Source organism: Mytilus edulis, chromosome 1 (genome assembly GCF_963676685.1).
Source record: "Mytilus edulis chromosome 1, xbMytEdul2.2, whole genome shotgun sequence".
In the NCBI taxonomy this organism is placed as follows: Eukaryota; Metazoa; Mollusca; class Bivalvia; order Mytilida; family Mytilidae; genus Mytilus; species Mytilus edulis.
This window is the reverse complement of record NC_092344.1, coordinates 91,204,829-91,225,758: the sequence shown is the minus strand read 5'-3', so window position 1 is coordinate 91,225,758 and position 20,930 is coordinate 91,204,829. Positions and strand designations below refer to the sequence as shown.

Genomic DNA, 20,930 nt, shown 5'->3' with positions numbered 1-20,930 from the left:
GGTTGTACTGCCACTAATATTTCATAAAAGAATACAAAAGTTGAGAACATAAAGAGAAAAAAATTGTCAACCCCTTCAATTTTCTTATGCTCAATAATCCAAAATAATAAGTATACAATAATGGTTATTCTGTTATAATATTAATACAAATTTATAAATTATTTAGATTTTTTATGTTTTTATTTTAAACAGCAAGTAGAAGATGACTTTAGATTACACAGGAAGGAATTATTGACGTTTGAATTTGCTTGTTTGGTGGCTTTGGAGTTTTCATTACATCTGTCTGACAATGAGATTTATCCACACTACCAGAGATTGTTGTTCCAGTCATAACAGGGATACAGTTCTAGATTACTCATACAGTGTAACCTGTGTAATCCGACACACTGGGGGACTAAAAAAAATGGCAGATTAAGCAGGGTGACGGAATACTCAGGTTTTTTCTGCAAGGATAGGCATATTTTGGGACCATGAAAATGTGTTGGTTAAAGCAGGATGTTGGAATACTCAGGTGTTGGATTAGGCAGGTTACACTGTATGATCAATTATATTGCAATGATCAAGATAACTTACCAGTTCTAGTTGTAATAGGGATACAGACTACCCACTAATTTCAATCACTTATAGGGAAACATTACATACAGATTTATTTATCTAAGCATTTAAAGATTGTCATAGTTTCCAATAACTTAATTTATCATTTATTTGTTTGTAATACATTTAAAAGTTATGTGATTAACCAAGTATTTAGTAGTTATTTATTTTAACTGTTTTGTTATTTATAAGAGTGCTGACCAAAATGAGAGCTAGAACAATAGTCATATTCAATTTATCATACCTGGTTACTACTTTCGATCATTATTATTCTGGGATACCATTTTGTTGTGGCATTCCTGGATGAAAGGGAACCACAAATTTTAATTTTAAAGGGAAGTAAAAAATTTCAATAGGCTTGTATGCAGACTTCAGCAATACATCAAAATTAAATTGAAATAAGGTTCCTGCTGTGTACATTTTTTTTCACTACTCAAATAAGTTGTCAGGGAAATTTTCAAAGGGATTAAACTTGTGCATCACCTTAACCTAATTGTATACATGTAGACGAGACATAAAACCAACTGGTACCTCAATAATTATCAGTGTCTTTTTGTTCTGATTTAAGATATAGTGTATGCATTCAAATTTTTTCACTGTTGATCATTAATGAAGGTCAAACAAAAGAACTTTTTATCGAGACATGCACATTATTGACAACTTGATGGTGACCGTAACAATTTGCCATTCAAATTGTTAACTTTCCTTTCCTTGATGGCAATGTACTTACTGTTTGACCCTTTTCATGGAGTGCACTTTCTCAATATATTTTACAGTAGGGATAAAGATATAATATATTGGGCCAATCTTTTTTTAATTTTGATAAAATTATTGATAAAGATTTTAAGTTTTTTTCAATTACAATATCTGGTATTTTTTGGATTAACATAAATTCACTAGTTTATTCATTTTGTAGTTTAAAGAAATACTTTAAAAAATATTTCTGCATTGAAATTCTGTTGTATTTTCTGTTGATTGCACTTGCACTGTTTATGACATTGTTGCATGAAATCTTCTATGAAGATTTACTAAGTACTGTGTTTCATTTCAGTTGGTTTCTATGGTATGTACTGATATTACATGTAAATTGTATATACTTAATTTTTGTTATCTATTATACTGTTATTTAGTATATTAGTAAAGTGCTTTTCTTGGACTGTTTTTATTGTATGTATTTTATATACCTTCTGTTAGTTCACTAATTCAGTTTTAATAGGGGAGGTTTTGAGATCTAACCTACTGGGTTGATGGAAAACCTATTTTTTGTCCTCCTTACTCTTTTGAATGGTTCAAATCCCTAGATTATCGGTATGGTAAATTGTTTGCTATGCTATTATAAAAATAAATGCAGCAATAAAAGAAGGTAACTTCATGTCATTATTAAATATGTATTTGTCAGCTCCCTCTGCTTGTTTATATTGTTTTATTATTTTACATGTAGATAGAAAAAAGATATCTTTTACTTGATAATTTACTGATATTTCATATCAAACCTGTTATACTCATTTTTGTAAAATTGTTGATCTCAGTGCTTATATTGCATTTGTTATAAATAAATATACAATAAATGTTGGTTCAATCAAAGATATAATCAGAGTTGTATGTTGGTGGTATTTTATTTGGATATTCATTTGATTAGTTTTCAAAGTAGCATTTCAATTTTCATAACAATTCAGTCATACACATTATTTTATAATAATACCATGATTTTGTAAGGCTCCCATTCAAAGCCTTTAAAAAGGGGGATTCTAGGAGGTACCACTTGTACATTATTGAGAGGTTTAGCTATAAAATCAGGTTCAATCCACCATTTTCTACATGAGAAAATGCCTGTACCAAGTCAGAAATATGACAGCTGTTATCAATTGGTTTGATTTTGCCATTTGATTAGGGACTTTCCGTTTCTAATATTCCTCTGAGTTTAGTATTTTTGTGATTTTACTTTTTGTTTAAGGATCTGACTCAATGTATCGATTTTGACCTGATAAAAGCAAATATATAAAATAAGGGTTTATAACTCCTAGAATCCCTCTATGGATTTGTCAACAGTAATATTATATTTGTATATAATGGTAATGCTTTTTGGCTGTTAACTATATGACTAAGAAATGGCATATGAATAATTAATGTATTATAATGTAGTGAATGTACTGTGCATAGGTCGAAATATAGGTCGAAATAAGTACTATCATCTTGACATGGCAAGCCTAATCAAATTTACCTTGCCCACAAAAATAATTAAAGTATTGAAGGGAAGTAATGTATTTTTAATGTGGTGAGGTTGATATTTAATAAACCCAACCAAGTTTCCTGTTAGAATAATGTCTTATCTACCATGTGCATATATACATTTGTTGATGTTATTCTCATTTGTAAATATTTGTTTCATTTTCCTTAATGGACATTTCTTGTCTTATAAAACAGCCAGGAATATGTGTTATGTAGACATTCCCAACAGAAATTAGTTGAAATATATCGCTGGGATTTTTTCTCTGCAGCTTTGCTCCAGTGACTTGAATATTTCAATGTTTGATTGTGTTTATGATAAGAAATATGTTGATAGGTTAATATTCACACATTGAGTTGTTGCATATTTAACAAATACATTTCATTCCCAACAGAATTTTAGACTCTTTTTTTTTATTTCTGAATCTTTGCTTGATGACAAGTTGGTGTCAACATATATCATGTTCTGCCTAACAGAAGTTCCTCTGGAAACATTTATAAACAATGCTCTTCAACTTTATACTTGTTTGGCTTTCGAACTATTTTGATTTCAGCCGACTGATGAGTCTTTCTCAATTCTGTAGACGAAAAAAGTGTCTGGCGTTTCAAATTATAAGCCTGGTACCTTTGATTAACTATTGTTATATTTGTTCCTGTTGTATTCTTTACCCTTTATTCTGTAAGGAACAAATCTGTAAAATTGTGTAAAAAATGTTACAGAATATTTCTTCTATTTGGAACTAATACTATAAAGGAACTTCTATTTTGATTGTCTTATATGTTGCACCTTTTTTGAAATTCAATCATTTATTTGCTTTATATTTTCATCTAATCTAAATAAAGCTTTACATTCATTTCTCAATATTTATTTGGTTTCTGCTGATATTGATTTAACTATACCGTTGGACTAATTTGTATTACACATAGAGTAAGAAGCAATAATGTATTTCAAGTGTCAGGCCAACTAATATGCCATCATTGTATATGTTTTAAAATTACATGTGATATTTGTTATGATGTCCTGTTTTTGATATAGTTACTTTGTTACTAGTAATAAAATTGACTAATTCAATTTGTTTCTTTTATTTTTTTCTTCACTTTTATAAACACTTGTCACAACAAACATTGATAGTAATTGACAATTTGTCATTTATGATTTGTCAAATGATACATTTTATACATCCTGTCAACATTAATTTATATGGTCTAATTTTTTTCAAGAATTACATGGTTTCTGTGAAGCCTAATTACACATGTTTGCGCTGTATTGTATAATTTCAATTATACAGGCAATAAAAAACATAGCTGAACAAATTTTCCTTATATCACATGAAGCTTTCTGAAAAAATCATTCACAGCATCTCTTTGTCCTTTTTCTTCAATCTTTTATGTTCTGCTCTCTAAGTGCTTCTGGTCTTCAATATTGAGATGAGACGGTAATTTTGTCAGTTAATTGCTACCATAAGGGAGATAACTGCATTCTCACTCATTTTCAGGTGAGATCATTTTTGTACTTATATTCAGGTGAGTTGTAATGGTCTGAGTCTAGATCACCTGAACATGGAGATAGTTTTAAGTAAAAATCTTCATCCTTAATAATAACTTGATGAGTACGCTGTTTGACACCTCCACAGGTCCATACTGGTGCTTTCTTTGTGTTATAAGGATCAATTGACTGAAATACAAAGGTTGACAATTATTACACAAAAATGTGCAGCATTATAGATTTCAAGTTTGGAATTTATAAGCTTTAAGTAAAAAGAAATGATGCAATATCAAAGTTTTGTTAGAATAATTTATAAAGTCTACAATGTGCATTAATTTTTAAAGCTGAAAATTGGTCAGAGAAGATAATGCAATAGTGCATTAAACTGCAGTCAATCGTCATGAGAGAAGGAGTTCTTTAAAGTCATAAGAAACCTCAAATTAAAAAAAAATATGCATATGTTTTTTTATAACTAAATGGATAGTTTTCATTATACAACTTATGTACATATACTTTTTTCTGATGAAAATTCTTTAATTAGTCCACATTTAGAAGAAGTTTACTTATTTTTAATTGCTTGCTTCCAGCAAGCAATTCGCCGACATATTTTCCGTATGCATAGTGACCCGAGCGTAACCCTCCTCGTAAAATTCCGGTGACCACAATACGCATGGATCTGTCATTGAAATAAACAAATATCTGATTATACATGTTAAACACGTGCTCAATACCCATGCTTTTTGTGATTTGTTTACTATTAGGTGACAATCGGTAAAACTCGGCTTCAAAACACGGCATTTAATGAGCAGCCATATTTGTTAAATCATAACAAACAGAGAGAAAAAAAATTGACGATTATATGATATATTTGCGAAAATAATGATAAAATCGTGCACAGATGACTAAGTTTATGATGTATACATGCATTGGTTCAAGAATTGGACAAACATTATTTTTCACCACTCACTCGTTTCATATGACTTTAATATGATGGTGAAAGAGTGCAATTATTTACCAAACCTGTATCCTATCTTTCTTAATGTAGATTAACTGTATAGTGCCATTTTGTATTGTAAAATAGCAATACACAATCAGCATAGTCCTTTAGTTAAATCTTAAAATTTTGAGACAGATTGGCAATAAATGTGTAAAAATGTTGATAAAAGAAGAATAAGTAATTTATTGCATTATTGTCCCCTGAGCAACCCATTGCAGAGAACATAGAAGTGTCTGTGCATCCATCCTGTCTTCTTAGTGCTCTCAAGTGTACAATTCTTGCCATTATTTTGTAAAACTTGTATCATAGGTTTATATCAACAAAGCTTGGGACAACTTCGAAAATCGGTGCAGACCAATTTATTGTTAAAAGAGTTATGCCCCTTGGAAACATTAATTATATGGAAAATTGCATTGTAAGTGCTGTCATGTGTACAATTTTATTTTTTTATAAAACTTATATCATAGGTTTATATTAGCAATGTCTTTGATAAGTTTGAAAATCAGTGCTGATTAATTAATTTAAAAAAAAAAAAGTTATGCCCCTTGGAAATATTGATTTACAAAATTTATGTATAAAAAAAATTGCCTTGTCAACCATTGGATGTGTACAGTTCTTGCGAGATTTTTATGAAATTTATATTATAGGTTTATATCACCAATGTCACGGACAAATTCAAAATTCAGTGCTGATCAATTATTTGTTAAGAGTTGTGCCAATTGCAAATATTGTTTAAATGGAAAATTGCATTTCATGAGCTTTCATGTGTACAATTCTTGCCAGAATTTTATTAAAAACTTAACTCATATGATTATTTCAGATTATTTAACGAGTTTGAAAAATCAGTGCAGATCAATTATTTTAAAAGAGTAATACTGATGGAAATATTGACTATATGGAAATCACCTTGCATTTGCTCTGAAGCTTTCATTTCTCATAAGATACTTATAAAAAAGTCTTTTATGCCCCAACCTACAATAGTAGAGGGGCATTATATTTTCTGGTCTTTGCTATCGTTCGTCAGTTCGTTTCGTCCGTCTGTCTGACCCTCTTCTGGTTAAAGTTTTTAGTCAAGGTAGTTTTTGATGAAGATGAAGTCCTGTCAACTTGAAAGTTAGTACACTTGTTCCCTATGATATAATCCTTCAATTTTCATCTTAGTCATTTAAGGGGAGATAAGAAAGTTTACTATTAGGATTATCATGTAATAAAACCAATCTACTCGTATTTTATTTCAAAATTTTATCTCAATTTTTTTTTTCAAATTTTTTCAAATTTTTTAAAAGTTTCACAAAGAAATCTTCAATTGCACAGTATTATGCAATAGAATTGTAACATCTTTGACCACATTTATTTTATGTCAGAAACCTATATTATGTCCAAAATTTTATCACAATCCAAATTCAGACAGTATCAAGCTTGAATATTGTGTCCAATTTTGCCTCAACTGTTCAGGGTTTGACCTCTGTGGTCGTATCAGGCTGGGCTCAGCAAAGCATTTTATATTTTTTGGCAAAGTATAAGCAAATTCGATCTTAAAAATATATATCAATGATCCACTTTTAAGTACATTGAATATTTTATACATGAACATCTTTGTCAGAAAACAACAAATCAATAGTAATGATCACCTAGAGAATACTGGTGGTGCTAGATTACATTGATTTCTGTTTAGAATACTGTAAGTCTCATTCAGGTTATCTTTATTAGATTCATAGGTTATTCTACCTACCTGGTAAAAGTTTTCTCCAGTCTGTAATGTCACTTTATATCTGTGCCATGGGCAAACAATACAAGAATGGCTACCAATATCCTGAAATGAGAACAAAAAATATTTACTATAGACTTCAAATAAAATATATTGATTTCTTTCAGTATAAACTTTGAGCATCTTTGTAAGGTAGTACTAAAACATTGTTTTGTTCTTTTCTTTGGCCGCAGCACTCTAGTTCTTTCACTAATTGAGGTAAGGAATGAGTTACAAGTCTGATTAAACTTACTGGAAGAATTATGGACAGACAAGACAGGAAGTGTTTTAACTTTCTACAAAATACATGATAAGATGACACAACATAATATGTATAAACAAGAAAGGTATTTATTTTTAGCTCATCTGGCCCAAAGGGCCAAGTGAGCTTTTCCCATCACTTGGCGTCCGTCGTCCTCGTCCATCGTCGTTAACTTTTACAAAAATCTTCTCCACTGAAACTGCTGGGCCAAATTTAACCATACTTTGGCCACAATCATCACTAGGGTATCTAGTTTAGAAAATGTGTCCGATGACCCGGCCACCCAACCAAGATGGGCACCATGGCTAAAAAAAGAACATAGGGGTAAAATGTTGATTTTGGCTTATAACTCTGAAACCAAAGCATTTGGAGCAAATCTGATACAGATAAAATTGTTTATCAAGTCAAGATCTATCTGCCCTAAAATTTTCAGATGAATCGGACAACCGGTTGTTTGGTTGCTGCCCCTGAACTAGTAATTTTAAGGAAATTTTGACGTTTTCGGTTATTATCTTGAATACTTTTATAGATAGAGATAAACTGTAAACAGCAATAATGTTCAGCAAAGTAAGATCTACAAATAAGTCATCATGACCAAAATGGTCAGTTGACCCATTAAGCAGTTATTGCCCTTTAAAGTAATTTTTTAACAATTTTCATTAATTTAGTAAATTTTTGTAAATTTTTACAAAATATATTCCTCTGTATCTATAGGGCCAAGTTTATTATAGATAGAGAAAATTGTAAGTAGCAAGAATGTTCAGTAAAGTAAGTTCTAAACATATCACCATCACCAAAACACAATTTTGTCATGAATCCATCTGTGTCCTTTGTTTAATATGCACATAGACCAAGGTGAGTGACACAGGCTCTTTAGAGCCTCTAGTTTATTATTCTCACATGCCTGAAACTCTTTCAAATATTCATGTGCCTGTCAGAGGTCATTATTGACCGGATTGATATTTATTAAGTATTGGATGTGCTTAATGAATGACAATCTTTGTCAAACAGGTTAAAGGAGAGATAATCCATTTTGAGGGATAACAGGGGGTATCCTTTTGTGAGTTCACTAACAGTTAGATTCTTAATATCTTTTTTTAATTTTTGACGACTATGTTGTCATCTAGATATCTATTGTTATTTATATTGTTGGTTTGATTTCCCTCTGACATCTGTATCTCTTGATAGAGGGTTGCTACTCACAAGGAAGCTATTAAATAAGAGTTCCAAATGGTGAAGTTGAAATCATCCCTTCGTAAATTTTACGGACGCCATCACGATTTGGTTGACCGTTATGGAATAACCGTTTCACAAATGATATCTGATATGTTCCTTACGTCGTAACTACAATTCCCTTCCCTTTCATGAATGTGACCTACCGAATTAGACTATTTACCGGATTAAAATTTTGTAATCACATAAGCAACACGACGGGTGCCACATGTGGAGCAGGATCTGCTTACCCTTCCGGAGCACCTGAGATCACCCCTAGTTTTTGGTGGGGTTCGTGTTGTTTATTCTTTAGTTTTCTATGTTGTGTCATGTTTACTATTGTTTTTCTGTTTGTCTTTTTCATTTTTAGCCATGGCATTGTCAGTTTGTTTTAGATTTATGAGTTTGATTGTCCCTTTGGTGTCTTTCGTCCCTCCTCTATTTATTAATAACTAAAAAAAGTACATCGTTCGAAAAAAATTGTGGTAAAATATAAATTATTAAAGAATGATAGAAAAAGCAAAATGTAAACTATTTTTTATATTTTTTTTACCTAAATTATTATTCATATCAATGATTATTGCTACTGTAACAACCTTTCAACAAGAAAATACCAAATATGAATTGCTTTCATTATCCTCACTTCAAACCAAATACAAATTGTTTATTATCCTTTCTTCAAAGGAAATACATGCATAAATGTTTATTATCCATTCTTCAAAGCAAATATGCGTATAAATTGTTTATTATCCTAACTTGACAACTAAAGTCTAGGTATAGAAATAAGTGTAAAATCATAAACATTTGTTTAAAGTTGTCTCCCCTAAATAGCTGCTGACAGTAATATATAAAGATTTGTTAAGTTTGTATTAAAATATGGAGAAACATTTGAAAAAGCAAGAGCACTCCAAAAAAAAAGCATTCCTATCCCATCAAATACAATTTGAATGGTTTTTTTTTATCAATGCCTTTAGATCAGATATACAATGTAAGATTTTGACTTTAAAATTTCCCCCTCAATTTTTGGAACATTCATTGTCATTGCGGTTTATTATAATAAAGATTTAATGAGACTTAAGTGCTATGCTATCTGCCAGCTTTAATATTTCAATAACATGTTTTGAGCCTAACCTTTGAGTCTGACATCTATCTTCTAAATTGTAGATGATTTGAGAACAAATGAAAGACTAGAATTTTATGATACCCTCAAATGACATGATTTGACCTATGACATTGCAATAGGATTCACATATTCTCTCCATGTACTTCATTTTATCCCTAGGTGAAGGTTCCCTAAAATGGTCATTTAGTCCTACTGTATTCTTGACCAGTCATCTCTTACCTTGATGTAAAAATGGTTCAAAAACTGATTTACACAGCAACACCAAGGTTAAATACCTAGGTCTACAAATTTGTATATGTTGAACAAATTCATGTTGATGAAGATCACACAAGTGAAGGCTGAAACTGTGCCTACAAGAGGTTATCTCCAAAATCATATTGTTAAATTGATATTTGACCTTTAACCTTGAAAAAGGGTTAAGCTTTCTCCATGATCAAGCATTTGATAAAGTTGGATTATAAACTGGGACTCTCTTGTATCTACAATGTTATAGATGGACAATGACATTTATATATACCTTTTGAAACTTCTTGTCACATTATAATAATCTGTATTATAAAGATAGTCTTAAAAAAGTGACCAAATAGTTTCAGATGCTAATGAATAGATAAATGAAGAAGGTACAGTTCCACAGTGGTGATGCAAAAGCTAAAATTTGACCATTGGTCAAGATAAACTATGTTTAAGTTGTGAATTGAAAGTGCAAATATGTCGTTGACATAATATATAGTACATTCCAGTTGTGCACTGTTATCTATAAATCAATTGTTTTCATCTTTTAGTGTACCAGTGGTCTATTTCATGGACAATCTAAGGTAAAATGTACATGACAAAAGTCATAGGGCATTTTTTAATTTGATCATGTTATCATGAAATGAATAAAAATAACATAGTATATGGTATGACATGTGTGTCCTTCACTTGTAACAGATGATAACACATTGCAATGTACAGCGTACTTATAGGAAGAATACTCCCTCACAAAGTCAACATTTTTTGAATTGTTTAATTTTGTACTATCATTCATTTAGCAATCTTGGTTTCGTATCCAGTCTGTGCATTTTTTCTCTGGGATATATTTGAATTTGGGAACTTAATCTAAAGAACTTTGTTTAAAAAATATTGAATTCTAACGTTTCAAACTGTTTTGGTTGAAAATATAGTTGAATTCCTGGCTAAAAAATCTATTTAACTGATATACATGTACACATAGAGAGATCTTTTTAGAAGAGCTTGAGATTCTTTTCATTCAACTTATGCAGGTGAGTTGATTAATTAAAACATTAATAATTTGAGCTTGGAGCATTCTATCCAATATTCATATAAACTAAAGTCTTCTTTTTCTGACTTTAAAGCTATAGTATACTCAGACTTCCTTCACCAACAAATAGAGGCAGATTTAAGGGGGAGGGGCAGAGGTCTGCCTCCACCCTTTCTGTGGTAAAATTTATTTAGGGAATTACTGAAGCATGAGTGGAGAGTCCCCCTCTTAGGCAGTCAGTGGTGCATGTTCAGGAAATAACAAAATTAAAAATTATATAGTATAGTTCTGAAAGAAAGTAATCAACTGGGATGAAACACTGTCAGGATTCTACTTCGTCAAAACTATCTCCCCATTACGCCAGTTCATTTTCACAATCGTAGAAATGGAAGCCATTGTAGGGATGACGCCCTGCCAATTTTGCTCTCAGAAACCTTATATTTATCCACATTGCACCATTACTATCCTTATATTTCAGTTGTAATTTAAAAGACAAATGTATCAACTAGCTAATGAGCATCAGTTAATGATCTTGTCTGCATTGATTCAACTTAAAACTATTGTCTGATCGGTTGTCAGGTGGAATTTTCAAAAATTCATAAACATTTAAAAAAAAATCTAATTAAATATTTCGTGGAAGGGCAGACTAGATTTTTTAGGGGTTGAAGACTATAAACCCTGGATATCACACACAAAAAATTAGAATTTTTCGAAGATATGCATTTTCATCATCCAACTTGAAAGACTGTCATCAAGTACTTTCAGTAAAAAAATAGCTATTCGAACACACCTACTCTGTTTTTGTGATTCATTAGATAGGTATTTCACTTGACCCATATATTTCATCTTTTAGTACTGTGATTTTTTTATGTTATAAAGTCAACTTGTAGCTTTGATATATAAAAATGATAGAATCTGAAGCGAAATGATGTATGAAATATTCTTGCTTTATACGATATCAAGACATAATATTCAACTCAAACACGCCCTAACATAAAAAGGTGCACTCGATTCTCTCTTTTCGATACAATTGTTACCCATTTTTTGGAATTTTTTCTTGAGTTACATAATGGAAGGGCAGACACGAAAATTACTGAACTAATAGATTGATATGTTTTCCGTCCGTGGAATTTTTTTTTTAAATCGGAGGTTATGCATTTTCTACATCCAATTTGAAAGATACCAATGTCATCGACTTGATATCTAATTGTTTTGCTTAGCTATGTACTAGATAAATTGAAAACTTATGCAAATGGTGTTTTTAAAATAAAGCACTTCGTAATTGAGAAGAAAATTGTAATTTTGTTTGTTTCTATTGACTTTTAAATTTTTTGTCACTATAGTAAACATTACAGTAAGCATTTATCGCCTTCTCTAACAAAGAGCTTTGATTCTTTTTTTCTATTTCAACCGGGTTTCCGACTGGAAAGGGGGAGATTTAAACAGCAACTGGAAAATGAGATATGATGGAAAAATGAAGTATAATGGATAATGAGGATTGATGGACAATACCTGAAATTTTGCCTGGCTACCTACAGACCACCCCACCCCCACCCCTGCATTTGTTCAAATGTTCTTCAACATGCATAGAGCATGGCACTTTTTCTTCATATGATGGCATCAGAATAGGTATTATCATTTGTCTTTGACGTGCCTCACAGTGTATTTGATGCATCCCGAACAGACTCACCACTTTAGTAAGGGTTTTACTGCTGGAATTGAAAAAAGTCAAATGATGGCACAATTTCTATGCTTTAGTATTCCCTTGTGGTTTCTTCATGACTTTAAAAAAAACTTACTTCAATATCACCTTTATATAGTGGTCCACCAGCATCTAAAATAAAGTTCTATTTATTAAAAGTATTAACATTTAAATAAAACTGATTTTCTCTATTTTCATAATTTTTTCTCTGATATCTTTCTGTGTTTTAATTTTACATCTTAAGCTACTCCACTAAGATTATTTCTCATTTGATTAGATTAATTGATGTAGCCCAGGATAAAAATTATAAACAGATTATCTATTGTCTTTCAAACTAAAGTTAGTTTCTCTTCAGGTTTTTGTCTGTTGAAAATTTGATGTTGGTGTCAAATATATGGTTGACAGGTTTATGATTTATTTATACATAAACAAAAGCTTATTCAGTTAAAAACTCTTATGAAAGATATTTTACAGTGAATTCTGGTGATCTAGATATTATATAACAGGGTTGTTAATCAGTGCAGATGCACATTTAGAGGGAGCCAAGGGGGCCTGACCCCCTTTTTTTGGAAAAATTTGGTTGATTTAATATAGGGAATCACTAAAATATGACTGGAGCGGGCCCCCTTTTAGGCAGTCAGTGGGCTCCTACTGCAGTGTGCAGTTCCCAAAATCACACTGTCTCAGAATCAATCACTGAATACTAGTCAGTCAGAGTAATCATTATCTTGATCACTTTGTGGGTACTGTTACAGACTAAGAACTTCAGTTGACTTAGGACGATTCAGAGAGAGTAAGTGAGGGCCCTGCATGGATAATGGAACTCACATAGCCCACATAGACTTTTAGATGTTGGAACAGGCTGTCATTGAATTTTTTCCAACTCTCCTTTAACTAATATTTATTCCAGTTAATACTTACGGTAACAGAAACTGTCTAGGGCATAGAATATCCCTTTGTGTCTCAATATGATAACGTCATGGTTGTCTATCTTTAATCTTTTCCTGTCTCCTTCAAGGTCTGTGATCTTGCATGCAAACACTTCCATTTTCTAAAGAAAATACTCTAAATTAACAAAAGGGACATTTTGGGTAACATTATTTTATGTGTATACACACCAGATACACACAATGTATTGTAACTAACTAACTAACTTACTAACTAATTTTATTCAGTATAAAATCCAGTACAAAAGGATCATCGCTGAAACACATGAATTAACACATATAAAAAACATATACAAAACAAAACAACAATAAAACATAACAGCCAACAATTTTTACACTTATAACAAGCAAGAGACAAAACTCACACTTCAATATTATGCAATTATTCCCACTGATGAATGTCTAATCAAAATACATTTGTCTATATATATATAAGAACAGTTCATTAAATATTTAAATTTATCAAAATCATCTAAATTACAAAAAAATGGTATAATATTAACAATGTCATCATAAAACGTTTCCCTCTTGTCTTGATAGAGGCTGCATTCACATATAATAATAAAATGAAACTCATCTTCAATTTTGTAATACAATGTTTACATATTCTTTGATCCAAAGGCGTATTATTATATCTGCCTTTTTCAATGTGTAAATTGTGGTTTGAAATTCTTAATTTACATAATTGTCTAAAATATTGTTTTGAGATATTTAACTTTGTATAAGTCTATGGTTTATAATATTCCTTTTTTAACTTGTACTATGTGCGTAGTTTGTTTTGCTTTTCACCTGACAAACATGAGAAAAAATAATTTCCATATCTTTCTTGTAATATCTTTTTTACGGCAGATATGAGTTTTCCTTCTGACATAGTTCCTTTATTATTTTAAACATGGTCAAAACGAACGAATTTTAGAAACTGAAAAATGTGTTTATTGAAGGTACATGGAAAGGTACAATCAACATCTTCGATTGACTTATATGCTAATTTTGAAAAATTCAAAAGAGGGTCTTTATACAAATATAGACAGTATTTAAGAGACTGCAAAATAACAAATATAGAGATTGATAACAACCAAGTTCTGCCATACTGGCAATATTAGAAGCATATTGTATACCTGGGCCTTTATGCAGATATACATGTCATACCTGTTAACTGACCGGTATTCTGTGAGAGACACCCTAAATACTTAAATTAAGCTGGAAAAAGGTTCATGTATATATTATAAACTGAAACTTTATTCTTCAAAGCAGGTCATGACCTGTATGTTTCCATTTTCATAGGTTGACAGGTATTTCATGTACACTAGTAATTATACATAATTACATATATATATACAAATTAAGTGTGAGCTGATCCTTATATGTTGTGTACATTTTATTATTTTGTACAGGTTCATTTTATACAAGTAATTACTTGTATGAAGCCACCATACAGGTTATTACTTGTACAAATATAATTGTACAAGTAATTACCTGTACAATTTTTGTGGATAAAAAGATAATAACTTGTACAACTCACTATCTTTAAGTTATATTGGTTTCTTCTCATTTAAAAAAAAAACTCTTATCTTTGTGTTTGTCAGTCTGGAATTTTTTTTCAATTGTTTAGTAGTATTGATTTTGAAATGTTAAAAGTTGACAGACGAACGACGGACGCAGAGAAATAACATAAACTAACATGACACCTTGAGCAAATTTAGCTAAACAGCTTGTTGTCACTTAAATACAGACTTCATGGGAAAGTGACAACGCCGTTAAAAGCAAAAATAAATTGTAACCCTTCTACTATTTATTTTTAAATACAAATCATTACAAAAAGTGCATACATAATATCATATATTGGAAACAAAAGTCAAGCCTAATAGATTAAATATCTTATTTGTTTGCACACGACAAGGAAGCATGACATCTGGAATTAAACAAGTTCAATCTTTTGTCTTTACATTTGCCTGTCTTACAGCCACCCGACAGCTGCAGTGAACATGGCCTTGGCCACCACTGAAAGAAAGCAATTGTACATCTTTCCTGACGTTAACCTCAGTGTTTGCTCTTTCGGTGGACCCCTGACTTTGAGGGTAACGTTGTCTACGATGCACCAATTTTAGCTCTGGCCAAAGAAGTTTAAGTTCTGTAATTACATAAGACGTACATTCACTTTAATTATCACTTTGCAGAATATGTGGAGCTCCCAAAGGTAAAAAAAATTGTCAGTGAGTTGGTTAGCCACTCCAGCTGCTCTTTTTGTCTTTAAAGTGTGCAGTACACTGAATTTGGTGATCCTGGTGGTGCATGATCCACTTAGTTTCAGAGCGACTATTTTTTAAAACTCTTTATATATTTTGTGGATGCCTCGCTCCATGGTCAACTCCAGAATGTGCAGGTCTAATCAAAGGGTAAAGTTCATCTTCTGTACAATAATAAATTATTTTGTGTCCTTTGCCAATAACTTTTTCAAGTCCTGCTATACTTAAAACATCATACTGCCTTAAGAAATATCTTTGAAGTGCAGTCTTTTTGGAACTTAATTTTGCTTCATTTACATTACTAAAAAAAGGCTTAGTTTTTCAAAAAAATCAAAGTTTTGTAAGTCTCTCTGTATCTTTCACGTGTAAATATTGAATTATTATAAGATTTATTATCATCACACAATTTAGTTATTTCACCATGAAATTTCTTTTCTATACTGTTTTCCATCTTTACACTTTAGTTTTGACTACTAAACTGTCCAGTTTTGCATCATATATTTGTTATATAAAATGTACTCACACATTGAAAGTTTGTTCCTTTTGGCTAAGTAATGAATTATTTGTTAAAAAGAGAAACGATTTGTTGTGAACTTCAAATAGACAAAGGTAAAATAATGATTTGTACAAGTTATTATCTTTTTTCAGTAAAAAATTGGCTTCATACAAGTAATTACTTGTATAAAATGTTTGTACAGGTAATAACTTGTACAAAATAATAACATGTACACGACATATATTGTTATTTTTAAGGATCCAAATTCTTAATCTTTTCCTATTCTTAAGGATTACAATGACATTTGGTCTATATTAATGTACTAGTATTGTATATACATTTACCTAAGATTTTGTGAAAGTAAGTCAGTTTATTATCCTAAATCTAAATTAAAATAAACAGTTTAACATACACCATTTATTCTATTTAAATTCAGATTATCGATATATAGTTCATAGACTATGTTCAAAATGTTCAAGATCAAGTTTAAATGTCAAAATATAGGACTCATACCTTTAAATGGCTTACTTATTTCAAATCAATATAATTTAATAGTATTCATACATTAGGAGTATTATGGTTACCTTTGTGTATTATATAGAAAATATTATTTATTGATACTTTTTATTAAAGTCATATTTTAATGTAGATGCTTGCTGGTTCTTTTTAAAAAAATAACTGTAAACAAGTTTTAAATTACATTTGTAAACTACTACTTAAAATCAAGAAACTTTGCCCAGTCTATACATAAAATTGAGAAAGGAAATGGGGAATGTGTCTAAGCGACAACAACCCGACCATAGAGCAGACAACAGCCGAAGGCCACCAATGGGTCTTCAATGTAGCGAGAATTCCCGCACCGGTAGGTGTCCTTCAGCTGGCTCCTAAAAATATGTATACTAGTACAGTGATAATGGACGTCATACTAAACTCCGAATTACACACAAGAAACTAAAATTAAAAATCATACAAGACTAACAAAGGCCAGAGGCTCCTGACTTGGAACAGGCGCAAAATTGTGGCGGGGTTAAACATGTTTATGAGATCTCAACCCTCCACCTATACCTCTAGCCAATGTAGAAAAGTAAACGCATAACAATACCCACATTAAAATTCAGTTCAAGAGAATACATGGCTGTTCAATGTGAACATTCGGCCATTATAGACATTATACTAGTCTATGATCAGGAATGGGACAAACTAAAAATATGTAAAAGGATTTTTTTGGCATTATTTTCTTATTCACTTTTTCTGAAAAAGAAATAATGTGCTGTGCCATGAAGTCATGATTCGTAAGTCCTATTTTCAACAAATAAAGTTCAATTACTCCTCGATGCATATCAGAATTTAAAAAAAAAAATAATGAGAGCTTATAAATCAGTCACCAAATTTTTCATAGACCTGCTCAAAGCATTTTTGAGTCATTGTCCAAAAACTGGAAAATCCCCCCTTTTTATGAATAAAATCTGATAACTCAGAAACATTAAATCTAAAAACAAAAACAAAATTTATATATATTTGTGCTTCTCTTTTGATCATTTTAATCTAGTAAGTTTAATGTATCCTGATAAGAACAAGGTCATTTTAATTCTAGGTTAATGCATCATGATTAGAATGGTTGTTTAATCATATGCAAGGTTAGAGAGTTGTTAAAGTGGTTTAATAAATTAAAAGAGAGGGGAAACATGAGCGAAAGAATAATACCATGCCTGTCAAAAACAAATTGACAATGCGGTGGCAAATATAAAAAAAAACTCAAATTGAAAAACAACAGTGTGCAAACATGACTTTGGAAACTAAAGAGTGATCAATTTCAACCCCAATAAAAATACAGGGTGATCTCAGGTAAGCAGATCCTGCTCCACATGTGGCACTTACTGTCTTGCTCATGTAAGTACAAAACTGGCAATAATAAAATTGAGAATGGAAATGGGGAATATGTCAAAGAGACAACAACCTGGCTAAAGAGCAGACAATGGCTGAAGGCAACCAATTGGTCTTCAATGCAGCGAGAAAATCCTGCACCTGGAGGTGGTCCTCAGCTGGCCCCTAAATAAAATTGTGTACTTTACTCCAAAACATATTAAAGGGGCACTAGCTACACGATATATGAGAAACTTTTTTTTCACAACCTGTGGGTTGAAAACAAGCCAAATGATCTGAAAATCATTTTTGACATAAAAACTACTGTGTGGCAAGTATATAGAAATAATGATCATCTATAGTTTAAAAATAAATATATGTCTGGCAAGACTAAGATGTCTTAAACATAGAAGGGACTTCCTATACTAAGGCAGCAACCATTTGATTTTCTGGGGGGGAGGGGGTGCTATGGATTTTTTTCCCAGACAAACTTTTTTTTTCGCCTTTACAATCTAGTTTTTTGGCGACCAGTCGATTACAATTTTTTTCTTTCAATTTTAGCATTACATAATGTGGCAGATGAGGGTGAAACAAACATTTTTTTTTCTCAGGGTCAAAAACAAACTATTTTTTTCTCCAAAAACTGGAAACAAACTTTTTTTTCCAAAAAAGTCCATAGCCCCCCCACCCCCAGGTAATTAAATGGTTGCTGCCTAACCATAAACAAGGTCACTATACAAATACTTGCCATAAATGATTCTGTCTAGGTGTTACTAGTGAAGACATTTGTCTGTTTCCACACTTTTCAGTTTTTAGTTAAAATTTGTACAAAATTTTACTTGACCCGTGCAATTTCTGATACAATCACATTTTCTAGTTAACAGTAAGATCGAAATGTGAAAAAAAAGTAGTACTTTCTCCACACACCCACGAATACAAAATGTAACACACATTTCTGTGTGACCCAAATATTTGTGTAGTGGAAGGTCAGTCGTAGAGTTAAAGGCACATAAAGTGAACTTTCGCCCTCATAGTTTTTAAACAGAAAAATCTATTGGTGTGGAAGAATCAGTCTGTGTAACTTTAACCAATCAGCGAAAGTGTAACTGATGACGCTTGCCGGCTTGACAGGACGCACATGTTAGAGTTGCATAGCTACACGAATAATATCAAATACAACTGATTTTGCATGGTAAGAACGAGAGAGCATTTTGTGAAACATTTTACCTAAATCAAAATTGTATTAACAGTTGAAACATTTCAAAAAATTCTACCAACTTCTCAGTTTATTAACGTTTCTTCATGCTTCAAAGCCGGATTTGCAGCATCATTTTCGTCGATTTTTACATTAAAAAGGTCCACGAATAGTACATGAGTATGCTGAAATGTTAACTCATTTAGCTAAGCTTTTTGCCATAGCCATAGCCATAGTTGTTCACACTTGTTCAATAGTGCAGTAGGTACTTGTTTAAACCTGTTCATCCTTGTCTGTGTCATAGCTCTAGCTAGTCCGAGATTACTCTGACGCCCAACGGCTGTTTTGCCAGACAAGCTGGGGCCGTGGGACGTCAGAGCTTGTCCCATATCAAAAAGTGGATATTTGCCCACCCAAAATAGATGCGCTGCTTCGTCGCTTCTGGTGCCGACTTACGGCCTTGGAATTATATAAATCGGGCATCAATCTGTTCATTTTTCATTTATCTTTTCATTTATGTAAGTTTCACCTACCTGCCAACCTTTATTTTCTCATCATTAGACAGTTTTCACAGTGACCTATCGATTTCGGCATTTTGCCTTTCATTTTCAAAGATTATCACATGACCACGAGAAAACAGTGATGATTTATGCAAATGACCATAATGTAACACCTCATTCATTTACGATGCAAGTTATCTAAATGTCCGAGAGCTTCCGATTGTAACGTGGTCGGAACTAAATGCTTCATACCGATCTCCTGTAAAGGAGGTGAAAAATCATGGTTTGCTACTAAATGTTAATCATCGATTTCCTATAAAGGAGGTGAAACAATATAAATATTTGCATATTTTGAGTCTCGAGACCACGAACTGAGTAGGTGAAACTTACATAAATGAAGAGATAAATGAAAAATGAACAGATTGATGCCCGATTTATATAATTCCAAGGCCGTCAGTTGGCACCAGAAGCGACGAAGCAGCGCATCTATTTTGGGTGGGCAAATATCCACTTTTTGATATGGGACGAGCTCTGACATCCCACGGCCCCAGCTTGTTTGGCAAAACAGCCGTTGGACGTCAGAGTAATCTCGAACTAAGCTCTAGCCAAAAAAATAGACACCGCTCCCCTCCGCCCTTGCCACCTCTTACCATAAATCTCAATTTTTTTTTTTATATAAATGAGTTGCACAGGATGACCCGAAGGCAATCGTTGTAAATGATGTCATTGAAAAATCGCTTCTTACTGTGATGTTATAACATAATCATTGACATTGTCATATATATAGTATTGTGTTTTCGACCATCTTACATTTGTTCGACATAATTCTACTTTCATTTCCCATATGCTGTGCATGCCCGCGTGACGTCATATTTGGCTGCAATAGCAAATTAAACCTTGAGTGGTGAAGATGTTCCAAGTAAAGTTATAATAAATTAGTATTGTTTTTTTTTTATTTGATATCACATTTTTGTACCCTTCACTATACTATTACTACCTTCCAAAAGAATATATAAAAAAAAAAGCATACTAGTGACTCTCAAAATATATGGCATGTCTATGTTCAAACAAAC

General features: G+C 31.8%; 3 protein-coding genes across 12 annotated transcripts in view; 2 read left to right on the top strand and 1 right to left on the bottom strand.

Annotated features, from left to right (window-relative positions):
* LOC139494624 (CDK5 and ABL1 enzyme substrate 1-like) overlaps nucleotides 1–3,892 on the top strand; it is a 30,228-nt gene extending 26,336 nt beyond the window's left edge. For all 4 annotated transcript variants that reach the window (XM_071282804.1, XM_071282798.1, XM_071282786.1 and 1 more), the window contains one exon: nucleotides 193–3,892. In XM_071282804.1, coding sequence (XP_071138905.1) covers nucleotides 193–333 — 141 coding nt within the window. In that variant the 3' untranslated portion in view covers nucleotides 334–3,892. The remainder of the gene's footprint in view (nucleotides 1–192) is intronic.
* On the bottom strand, nucleotides 3,885–19,212 carry LOC139494664 (Rieske domain-containing protein-like). 6 transcript variants are annotated; one of them, XM_071282828.1, is made up of 5 exons: nucleotides 19,077–19,212; nucleotides 13,532–13,661; nucleotides 12,708–12,742; nucleotides 7,036–7,116; nucleotides 3,885–4,495 (listed from the first exon to the last, which is right to left on the bottom strand). In XM_071282828.1, exons 1-5 carry the CDS (start codon nucleotides 19,113–19,115, stop codon nucleotides 4,313–4,315), a joined length of 468 nt encoding a protein of 155 aa, XP_071138929.1. In that variant the 5' UTR covers nucleotides 19,116–19,212; the 3' UTR covers nucleotides 3,885–4,312. The 6 variants fall into 6 exon arrangements, with proteins under 6 accessions (XP_071138929.1, XP_071138959.1, XP_071138944.1 ...); XM_071282858.1 differs by having other exon boundaries at nucleotides 19,114–19,194; XM_071282843.1 differs by having other exon boundaries at nucleotides 19,090–19,188.
* The window catches only part of LOC139494649 (very long chain fatty acid elongase 5-like), a 31,019-nt gene continuing 20,699 nt past the window's right edge, over nucleotides 10,611–20,930 (top strand). The window contains exon 1 of one of the 2 annotated variants that reach the window (XM_071282813.1): nucleotides 10,611–10,909. In XM_071282813.1, the coding sequence (XP_071138914.1) occupies nucleotides 10,904–10,909 (6 nt within the window). In that variant the 5' untranslated portion in view covers nucleotides 10,611–10,903. Of the gene's footprint in view, nucleotides 10,910–19,206; nucleotides 19,355–20,930 lie in introns of those variants that run through there. The other variant, XM_071282819.1, reaches the window with a different exon arrangement.